At 38.1% G+C, this 12,118-nt stretch overlaps 1 protein-coding gene across 1 annotated transcript; it reads right to left on the bottom strand.

Moving 5' to 3' along the window:
- Positions 1 to 266: 266 nt before the first annotated feature.
- On the bottom strand, positions 267 to 9,746 carry atp6v0e1 (ATPase H+ transporting V0 subunit e1). The gene is made up of 4 exons (XM_039775294.1): positions 9,487 to 9,746; positions 7,174 to 7,221; positions 3,366 to 3,493; positions 267 to 740 (listed from the first exon to the last, which is right to left on the bottom strand). Exons 1-3 carry the CDS (start codon positions 9,588 to 9,590, stop codon positions 3,400 to 3,402), a joined length of 246 nt encoding a protein of 81 aa, XP_039631228.1. The 5' UTR covers positions 9,591 to 9,746; the 3' UTR covers positions 267 to 740; positions 3,366 to 3,399.
- Between the last annotated feature and the right edge of the window lie 2,372 nt (positions 9,747 to 12,118).

Below are 12,118 nucleotides of genomic sequence, written 5' to 3'. Positions count from 1 at the left end.
AAGAAATTGGATTGGAATGAAAACCTGCAGTCACTGTGGCCCTCAAGGACCGATATTACCCACCCCTGATCTAGACCGCAAGTGGAGATTCACCACAGCACAATTACTGGGGTATAAAAATGAACAACAGTGAAAAAGTGTTAGTCAACTTCTGTCCTTGCAGGCAAATAAACACTCCCTGTTTCAGACCATCTGGAAAATAAAATGGGACAGGGAGCCTCAAATGGGATTTTATGAATTAATAAACGTAATTTAAATCACAAATGTGAAACACAAGATTGCATTTATTTCATGAAAGAGAAATCATGGCAATGCGACATTTTCCAAGTATAATCCAAATTAACAAATAAATATTTTAACATTAAGCTTCATTGATTCTGCCAGTTCCTCTGTACCTTTATACAACACTGTGTTAAACTGTTTCATAAATCATTTAAATGGGAATATTGAATTATTTAAAACAAAACAAAAAAAAAACCTGGCAAAGTTTTAATCAGTAGTACATCCACAGGCAAACTCCGGGCCAAGTAATGCTTTATATCTGCATTTTGTTTCTTCCTTCTCTTCCTAAAATTAGATTTAAAGCAAACAAACTTTATAAAGGACACTCTTAAATATTTAATGTGGTCAGAAAGCGCTTTGAGTAAGGCAGCGGTAAGTAAAAAGTTTGCTTCATCTGGAATGTTTGTGAAGAAAGACTTAATGGTGGAAGTCCTTGGAAAGGCGTCATTGTGTAAAGGCTAAGGGAGACAAGAAAAAAAAATGAACATAAGCAAAGACCAAGCCAATCAGATACAGACCTGAAGATCTAACAACTCTATCAACTCAGCTTTATGGTATGTCAATGTTAACCCCAACTGTGATATTTATATTATTTAGCAGCCCCCCCATGCATACAATGTAAAAAATTACATTACTGGAAGGCCTTGAGCTCTCTAATAAATATGCTCTGGTTGTAATCACCATTCCAAGAAAAGAAAGTCACCACTCTGCTACTCTGAGAAATGGAACATGGCTAACAACACTTACAAAACTGAAACACGTTCATGGAAAAATGCGTTCATGTTTTATGGTTAAGATGGCAAAGAAAATTGATAAAAGATGTGACTAAAAGGGTACCATTATGTTGTATCAGAACCTATGCAACAAGAAACTTGACCTAACAGTGTAGAAAGCATACAATGTCATTGGACTTTATTTACAACTTGAGGCATTATGATCAAAATGTTAGATATTTATAACTTTAACAAAGTTCTCCACCCTTCAAATAATCAAAATACAGAAGCAATTTATTAAAATGTGAAGCTCTTTGGTAAGAACAAGGTATGGGAACATCTACCCTGTTAATCCAATTCATGATCAACACTGAAAGCCAAACTCCCGCTTCTGCTGTAATCCAACTTCTAACCCACCTATCCAGTAGTGCTGTGGAAAGGCAGTGCTTATTCCAACAGCCCTTAATAAAAAGGAATGTTCAGGCTTCTACAGGATTTCTGTCCATCATAGGCCACACTTGTATACATAACCACTTTCATTCATTTTGATGAATGCAGTCATTCCAATTTCACTGATAGTCAAATACTTTAATATCAGTACATCTTGTCATGTATTTTAAGTTTCCCATTTAGTTTTCTGAAAAACAGAACTTTACTTGTCCTCTTCTTTATAAACTTGTGATGTGGCATTCTTAAGGCCATGCTTGATTTGCAGGGACCCTAACTTACTGATGACACAATGTAAACATCCACCATTTCAGTCAAACAAACTGTGTAGTTACTGTGCTATCTTCCTGCTGATGTCTTCTCTGATCAGCGACCAGCTTATGCCACTGATCAGTTTGTAAATGGACACCTTTTGAAGATCAACCTGACATTCTTGGCATTCCAAGAGATGCTGAATAATTTAAATTTCCTTTAATATCCTCAATTAATCAAAACCTTCACACATCTGCATCTTATCAAGGTAACATATTTGTTAGAATGCACTCCTTAAATGTAAAGTTTTCAATGGAATACATGTATGCACTTTTAAGTCATTAAATATAAATAAGGCATTTTGGGTTCTTCTGTAGATAGATTGGCAGGAGTGAAAAAATACACAAATCATGAAATTATACAGTATTAAGCAACAGTTAAACTATGAAAAATTAAAACCTTGCTAATGTAAAATGTTAGAACAGTCCAGCATTTATTTTCTACTGTTGTAAGATCAGCAAACTGTGATGGTATGAAGCCCAAGTCTGCTGTTTTTGAGGTAACCCATCTCAGATAGGAAGCCGTTAGCGGACAGAAAAGCAGAAACACCGTAAGGGTGAAGAGTCAATTACAGTATGGGTCAGAAACAAGCTCTAGCTTTGGGGCTCATGATCTGTTCTAAAGAGGGGATCAAAATGATAAAATGAGGTGCATAGGCCCTCTTAACTCTTTCAAGGTGGATGATGACTTTTGTCAACAAGAAGGGTTGAGGGTGATGATGAACTGTAAATGGTGACAAAACCTAATGTTACAATTTAGTTTGACTCACTTTGCTAGGAGGGAAGTTAGCCTTGTTGGTTTGACCAAGATTCCCTTAACTCATGTGAGTAGTGAAGAGCAAACAAAATCAAAAATGGCATCAACATTTGACGAGAGATCGAAGCAAATGCCAAGGCAAAATACTCCGTGGGCGGCGTTTTGCATATTATGTCTGAATTGGAATCCGACATGTCGGACTCCGATTTTGATGTAAGTGATCTGGAGATCAAGATTGAAAAAGCAAATGAGGCGCTTGAGTAGGACCGCCACTTATGATGACAGGAGGGACAAACCAGATTGCACTGCACTGCGACCATGACCACCACTGCCACGTTAAGACAGCCTGCCAGCTGCCAGACTGCCCCTGAGTGACTCAGTCCACAAGAGGCAGCAAACTGTTGGCCACAGCTTGCGGTAACAGATGTTTTGATGGTGATATATGTGTGTAACCATTGCTTTGTGTACTTTTCAGAAAACGGTGTTTGTTTGGAAGAAATATTCAGCCCTCAAAGAGTTAAAGGGAAGGTGTTAATTGAAATATTGTACAAAATAAGTGTTGTACACTTAAGTTCAATGAAGTGCTAGGCATGGACAGTTTGTTCAAGGGTACAAAAAAAAAAAAAGACTCAGCCTTTCATTGGTGCAAGTCAACCACACTACCTTAAGGTCTAGATAGGATAGTATTTACTACAAGCAACAGATCAGAATAGTGTATTTCTCCAGGCAATTGACAGTAATACACTGACTGCAGTGATTAAGTAGCTTGACCACTGCACTAGACCTGTGTTACTGAACAGACATTGACCGCTGTGATTATGTTAGATAGAATAGAAGAATACGCAGTTATATTACCTGATTAGTGACCATGGTCTGAATGCCAAGCCACTTAAGGCCAATGGTGATAAAGGTACCAGACAGTTTCATTTTTGAGCTGTGGTCCAAAGAGTGGGTTAAGCTGGGACAGGATTGCAATTAGCCAGCTGCAATACAAAGAGTGAGACAAGAAAGTGAAATTTTCAAAGTGTCCCCTTTACACAGTATCTTCCAAATGAGCATCTCAGTAAAGACTGCTGCACGCCTTTGCTAAACTGTAGACAATTCAGAACCAGTATGGATGCTGCTGCTGTATCACAGTGCTTGTACCTTCAAATGGTACTACCCTTCACTCCTACATAATGCAAGAGTGAATTGCTTTACAGCACAAGCCAAGGCTCGTACTGTAGGCCTGGATCTGTAGTTATGCTATTTTAGAACCAATAATGCCATAGAGGGCTGTGCTATAAGGTGGTTCCATCTGGTTTTATCTTTCTTGTTAACTACCAATGCACAAAACCAATAAATAACTAAAATAATTAACTGACGTGAATCTGCTTTGCAAGAATTATACCAATGCATGACTTCCAGCTAAATTTGGAACTGAAGATGCTAGAGTAGCAATTTTCATTTAAATCACATTGAAAAGATATCACATAAAAGCACATATACATCTTATTTGTTCCTTCAATTAAACCAAAGGTCACTGAATAGCAATCAATAAAGACACTACTGTAGGTAAAATAAAGCAATACAAAAAGGAATTTTATGCTCAATTAAAAAAAAAAAAAACAATAAATAAACTGCCAATTTCACTTATACCATGTTTGCTGCTTCTTCTGTCTCACAGCTCCCCCATGTGGCACTCAGTGTAGTTAGCAAAAGGACCTCTTGAATGTTAATTCTTATCTTAGAATACTCGTACCTCCAATGCAGTTCATTCACATACATGGTAATCATTTTTGGCTCAAAAAAGTATACCGTATTTATTTGAGTTCTGACATCCCATGACAACGCTGCTCCCTTGTATACTGAAAGTTGCTGGGCTACCTCTACCTACCCTATCCTGTCTTCCAAAACCTTCTGTGGAATTCCCAGACACTGTAAAGGCAGCTCAGAGATATAATCCTTCCAGTGTGTCCTGGGTCTACCTTCTGGGCTTCTTCCTGCAAGAATATCTAAACTACTTCAACTGCCTTCCTTCAATCTGGAGAACCACTGATTCTACACAGAGGTCATCCTTTACTGCCACGGTCCTCACCCTCTCATGGACTATGGGCTCTGCAACCTGGCGCAGAAATCTCATTTTAGCTTCTTATATTCAGAATCTTATTATTTCATTCACTACCCAGAACTCAAGACCAAAGGTGAGGATGGGTGAGGGAATCCTTTATTCAAGGATTAGCTCCTGACTCACCAACATTGTCCAGTACAACATCCACAAAACTATCACTGGTGCACTGATTCATCAGTTAGTCTCAAGGTGGTTTCTACTCTTACTCATCAACAAGGCCCAACCATAACTGAGCTCCTCCACTGGGGGAAGCTGCTCATCTATTAACTGCAGTGAATACGCCACTATTGTCAGATTTGGAGATAAACATTCTCTTCCCAACTACATTACATCCAGAACACAGTGTAACAAAGAGAAGCGGTCATCATCATCATCTCCAAATGGCCGAGACGTAATCCTCTAGCTCTAAAACTGGGCACTCTCCAGTCTGTGGTTGTACCTTCTTATCCTTTCTGTGAAAACTGAACAGTACAGGAAACAGGACCCTTCAATAGCATACTCTAAGTGAACAGATCTGATTCAGCACTTAATACGCAAGCATAGTTCTTGCAGTGCAAATGGCAGATTTCAAATGACATGCTGTATCGCTTTGCAAAAGTTACCACCAGACCGACCATTTCTCAGGAAATCTTAAATAGAGATCAGCATTCCTGTGGTACCCTTCTTAAAGTTATGCATTTCAGGACTAAATGTAAGACTTGTCAACAGACACAGATTACATTTTAGGCGCGAGGTCAGGAGCAACCTGTCACAGTGTAGATTAACCTCTGAGAAAACAGCTTCAAAAATATTGGGATTTTGATAGCAAATGTCAAACCTTTGGATTTTACTTTACTGTTAATTTTCTATGAAAATTATTCAACATGGTCTGTTTCGCATTTTTGAGACTTAAATATGCTTTACTTGTAAAAATTGCTGCTATTTTTTCTCTTTCAGGGCTACACCCAGAATATTGACCAACAAACTAATCATTTACATCTAGGAACGCCAGTATACAGTGAGCAAGTCCAATATTATCTGGGATAAACTAGGCCACTATAACTTTCAAGGATAAAACAAATCTTGTGAGTAAAATGAAAATAAATAACTAAATAAATCAACAATTAAGAACCTCGGTTTTCATAAAAACATTAATTTAGAGACCAAGTCCCAATGAGGACTGGTCTCTGTATCAAACATACTCAAACACAATGAGAAAACCCATGTAGACAGCTTGTGCTGACTCCACACAAACAGTACTCGGTCTTTATTTTAGTCATAACTTAAAAAGTAAATAGCAGTAGTTTTATTAATTGTAAACTGATAACCTAATTTAGAAGCAGAATGGTGGCATAGTGGATAGCACTGCCAACTCTCAGATTCATTATCCCTGGGTTGAATCTCATGTTGTCTATTTGCATGCTCCACCTACGTCAAGGTGGGTTTTCTGCTAGGCACTCTGGTCACCCTCGCTGCCTCCAAAGATGTGTACGGCATGTTAACTTTTGATTCCAAATTGGCCAGTTCATTTTGCTAAAATAACTTTAAAACAAAAGAAATATGTATTCCCTTTACATAAGATAACCACACTATTTAAAACACCATCAATTAAAAAATACACCTAATTTAATAATAGGTTAAAAAAAAAAAAAGGTTACAGACAATTTCTATTATTATTTGTAAATCCAAAATCAGCAAAACTAAAGATTCAAAATAAGGCTAAATGCATTTTTAATTATTAAAGTTACCTTTTCCCATACTCTTCTGAGCACACGTTGTCAATACAAGGTTAGGAGGAACCATAGCCTAGTGTACTGGGTAAAAGGGAGGATCTATCAAAGTCTTAGCTAAGTAGGAGCAAAGAAAAAATAAAAACCCACCACTGTGGGCAATCTGTACATATTCACTAAAACATCAATACAATTGTGTTGTGTGTTTTTTTCTTTTATAGGGTGTTGTTTTTACCCAAGACAACTTACATGGTGAATGCACACATATACAACTGGAGCACTGGTATTTTTTGTATATATGAATAAAAACATCCAATGCCCAGAGCATAATTCCATACTGCCATCATACAAATTAAGTATATTCTAATTCTAAATAATGATATGTTTAATAAAGAAAGGTTGAAGATGACAAAGGTCTTTCATTAAATTGGCAGTAATGGAATTTGAACCAGCATCATGCAAAACACTGTAGCCTACATGCAGCAAGTACTTGGCCATTCTACTCTGGATGCTGTATGAATAACAGAAACAAATATGTACCAGTATCTAAAAGAAATAAGCAAAGATTTTTATTACTGGAACTTTTGTAGGAACATGTGCTTTGAATTACAGAGACCTCACTGCATATGCTTTCCCTGTTGTTAGATTATTAACCACAGCGGATTATCCCAGAAAATGGGAGCATTTTTGGAATGAGCTAAAGCAACTGTAAAGGTCATCAGTGTTGCTGTCCACTGAATAGAAGGCAAAGTGATGACAAACAGTATAAACTGGCCTCAGGCTGCACAAACCTGATCAATACCCAAAACACAGAGAACGGGACTGGCTGGGTGTTTATACTTACAACAAATAACAGCAAACTGCGCAAGTCACCAGCATAGTGTTGATAACCCTGAAAATAAAGGAGAAAAGACGGCCATTAAAATGAGAATACATTCACTGGGCTGTGATGAATTCCTAGTTCAGACTGGATGTGTCTTGAAAAAGTACTACACATAAAATAATTCTGTGAAAAACACAGACATTTGTCGACAAAAGAAAGATATGCTGACCATTTTTTTAACAAAACCTTCAGTTACAGATCCTCATTTTCATCACAGAGGGACTCAATCTCTTATTATGAAAATGGGTCAACGTTCTTTTACATATCAAGGCACATTTTCCCCTTCCCTAATCACCAGTCCAATGAATTGGCTTTTTTTTTTTTCAAAATCCAAGGTAAGGTGGCAAAAGTTCTCTGTCCGGATTGATAACAGTCCTTTCATGTTCCGGGCTACAAAGCCATACAAATTACAGCCAAAAGAGCCCTTCTCAAATGAGCCCAAGTCTGCTGCCAATGCCCACATTAAAGTACTGCAGACTGGTAAAATGACACCCAAGTGCCTAATGGAACATTCACACCACACAGCATAAGGAACTGATCAGCCTGACTAATGGAAAGAGAAACACTTTGAGGAAGCTGAAGTGCTTAAAAATAACGATTCTGGTAACAGTAAGATAAAACCTTTCAAATTTTGTAACTTTTAATCTAAATGCATTTACAGTGGTGGTGTTGTGGATTGAAACACATAATACAAAGCACGGACAATCTTCGGTTATAAGAAAAATACTATATTTCAGGAGCAGAGTGTCGAGGTTAAAGAAAATTGACCTTTCTTTGTAATATATGCTTGGTTCTCCAGTCACAAAGTGCTCAGAGTAGGACACAAGTCAATCACCAAGTGTTTCACTATAGGAAATTCAATTCATTACTATACAGCCAGCAGTTTCCTAAACTTGCTTTGAGTTTGACGGACTGATGTCATTGGGGTTCTGTTGTTCCAGAAACTATATTAAAGTTGTTTTTCATTCACCTTCAGCTTTAGTCTGTCTCAATGTTAGCTTTTAACATCAAGCAGCAACAGCATGAGAAGGTATGCAAGATTTTCAAAGAAAAGAAGGGGGGAGGAAAAATGCAGCTTTTTGCAGTTGGCTCCAGTACTGCGGTGCTGAACGAACAACACCCATTCAGATTCTAAGTCCCTGACCTCTCTGAAGGTTAATTCCTTCTGAACAAAGACATCCCCTAGTCGTTTCCAACACACCCTCACTACACCATTGGATCATACAGGTCTAACAACAAACACTTCATCTCAGCTGTCAACAACCAAAGCAAGTTTTAAGAAACTGACACAGGAGCAACAGGCAACATCACTGACACGTACCGATCATTAAATGGTCCCTCTGTACCTGTGTCACATTGTGGCAACGGCACTTTATTCTAAACCTTACGACTGATGGTTCAAATCCTCCCACTGCTACTGAATAAGAATTTTCTTAAATCTTCTTTCAAATATTTTCTCTTCAATGGTATTTTAAATGGTTTTACATACTTAGAAGTTACCGTACCTGTCAATATACATTACACACTGCTATACGCCAGTGAATGGCAAAAACTCTGAAACTGAAAAAAATCCACATCTCATTGACACTTAGAGTTTTTACAGCATCTTCTTTCTTTAATAAAACATAAGATCGATATAAGAAAAACGTATTCCGAAAGCAGCTTTTGGTTGTTACTTTATCAGAGGGAACTGGGACACGTTCTCCTAAAAGGCCGATGTGCTTACACCACACCATGGCCGACGGCGTCACACAAGGCTGCCCGTTTAGTCCTCCCTACTGACTCACAGTCACACAGTGGTTTGGATTCACTTCTACTCGCCCAGCTTTAGAGATATAAAAAGCATTGTGCTATACACTCCCGGGCTGCAAGTCGCTTTGGTTTAAGGAGTCACCTAACTAAACGTAACTCTGCAAGAGGGGACTAACAGGTTAAACTGTACTTTCAAATGTTTATGCTAAATAAATACACAATATGCACATGGTTTAATCAAAAGCGCCTTTCGCGGCGACTACCTTTCTAAAACGTTTCCCACTTTTCATTAAGTTTTTCTGTGCAAAGCCCTCGTGACAGGATGACACTTCCCTGTCCACCTTAGTGGGGTCAAAAAAGCAGAAACTGTCAAACTTCAGTTTCAAAATCGCTCGAGACAAGTCGAGTTTAGAACTTTTAACGTGAAACGGGGCTATTAACTCTCTATCAATAAATTCAAATTAGTTTTCCTTAAAAACTGTGAAACGTATACGACAACACAGCAACAATAAAGTAACTTACCCTCGGTTGGGTCCCTTGGGAATAAACCAGGGGACGACTCCACCAACGACCCCCCAAAACACAGACATAACGATAATGGGCACCGTCAAACCCGTGTACGCCATTTCTCGAGTCGACTCTTCTCACTTTTTCTTTGCAAGAATAAACACAAAGTCGCCGCAATCGCTTTTCCTGTAGGTATACAGACACTACAAAAACTACAAGAAAACTCCGACCCTCCCCAGACTACAACAGCCGAAGGAAAGCAATCGTCACGTGAACGCGGAGGGCGGAAATGCTCATGCGCAGATCCTTAACGTGGACAGTTTTTTTTTTTTTTTTGGTAATCGACTTTATTCACTCATTTTATGCATACAGCATCTAAGAATGACGAGCAGGAACGTATGCTAGATGATTCAATTTTTATGCACTGAAAAAAGAATACAGCAGTGTTTTCCATTCACGGTCTCGGGTTAACGTTTTGCTTGCTAGATTTTAGAGACTGTTTCAATCAGACGTTGATTTCTTCCTTTAACTGAACTGGAGTTCAAAAATAATATACGCTTACAGCCGCCATCGAAAATATTGGAATGACAAGGACATTTAATTTGTTTTTGCTGTACACTGTACACATTTTCGTAAAGTGTTCGACCCAGTTGATCGAGCTGCCATGTAGGACATCCACAGACTACGTGGGATCTCCCCTAAATTGCTGAATATCATGTCAAACCACGCAACCTAGCAAAATGTGCTTCTACGCATGCGTAGTATATTTATGCTTAAACAGTCTGTTTCTTGAATCAATAAATAAAATAAAATTGATTTAAAACAGACCCTACTAAATTATTATTTGTCGTTTAAGCTATTAGGTGCAAACGTATTCAATGTCCCAATGTAACCTTTCCCATTTTAATTTGGTTTTTTTTTCAGCATTGTTGTGGTTGTAAGCCGAAGTACATTGCTATTTGCAACCTTAGAAAGAAATTTCGGCTGATGGTGAGTAATACCATAAAAATGTTATATTCCGTTTGACGTTTTCACTTTTAAACGTGTAAATATTTGCATGTGTAGCTTATTTCGCCAAGACAACACAAATCAACGGAACACTGGCTTGTACACCAGTACTGTGTGTGCTGTGCAGAGTGGAGACAGAACGAGGCCCTGATTCTGATGACCCGAGCGGTTGGACCAGGTCAAGGGGATGCCCACATATCATCTGGCAGATCATTCCTGGAGGGTGGGGCTGGACCACGTGTCTTCGGTCTGCCAACCGAGATCCCGAGCTGTTTTGTTGTGCGGTGGGTGCGGCAACCTGCTGTACCAGTGCATGCTCCCCAACCTGACCTGCCCTGACCTATGCACAGAAGACATTTAGGTTTGAGATAAAAAGATGAAATTGGGATGAGAGTTCAGAATTTCAGCTTTTATTTCCTGGTATTAACATCTAGAGGTGTTTAAAAATATTAAAGATGACACCTTTTGTAACAAACCACCCAATCTTTTAGGCAAAGCAAAAATATAGAAACAGATAGACTTAAAGTAAACTTAAATAATAAATACAGGAGTACTCAGCCCAAAAATGATATTTTTAAAAATGTTTCTTACCCCGTGTGTTTTGTAGTGATGACCAAGACACAATCTTAATCTCAGCTTTTCATGGAGTGCAAAATAAAACAGTTTATGACAGAATTGAGCTCTATGGTGACCAGCTCTAGACCACAGCAAAGATTATCAAAAACCACAATGAAAAAAGAAATCTCACATTACTCATGTCCCATAACCCACATATCAGTTATCCAGTTATATGTTTACAACATACAAAACGCAGGCATTTGTGCTAAACTATTGTTAAATAGATGCTCCTGAAAAATAATCAGTGCTGGGCATAAACAGAAAACACAATTCACATGGGGCTGAGCTTTTGATATGAAACTCATCTTCATTTTCAAAGCTTAATCCTTTACAAATTGCATTTCCTATTTATGCCCAGTGCCAATTTGTCAAGAAGCATTTATTTAATAATAGTTCAGCAAAAAAGGCATGCATTATACACATTTTGAACATATGATATACATGATCGTGGATTATGCAACTCAAATAACATTAACTTTTTTCTTTTTCATGGGTTCTTTGGTATTGTTTGTTGTGGTTCAGCATTGCTCACCATAAAGCATTGTTCTTTCAAAAACTGTCTTATCATCATTAAAACACAAGACTAAAAAATATTCTTAGTCATCACTACAAAACACATTAGGTAAGTAACCTATAAAAATATATATTTTTGGGAGGAATATTAATAGTTGACTGCATATTTCTTGTTTGTAACAACTGCTTCAAGCCTGCAACTCATCAACATCACCAAATGGTTGATTTCTACTTTTGTTCAGCTTTTCAGGCTGCTACTGCAGCCTTTTTCAATTGTTGGTTGTTTCAGGGTTTCCTCTTCATGCTCAGTTGAGTTAAGGTGTGGCGATTTGACTTGGCCAGTCTAAAACGTTCCACCTTTTCCCCCCCGATGAAATCCTTTGTTGAGTTGGCAGTTTATCTGGGATTATTGTCTTGCTGCATGATGAAGTTCATTTCAGTTAGTTTGGATGCCTTTCTCTGTAAGTTATCAGACAAGATGTTCCTGTAAACTTCTGAATTCATTCTG

The sequence above is a fragment of the Polypterus senegalus genome, chromosome 13 (genome assembly GCF_016835505.1).
Source record: "Polypterus senegalus isolate Bchr_013 chromosome 13, ASM1683550v1, whole genome shotgun sequence".
In the NCBI taxonomy this organism is placed as follows: Eukaryota; Metazoa; Chordata; class Cladistia; order Polypteriformes; family Polypteridae; genus Polypterus; species Polypterus senegalus.
This window is presented reverse-complemented; position numbering and strand designations above follow the sequence as displayed.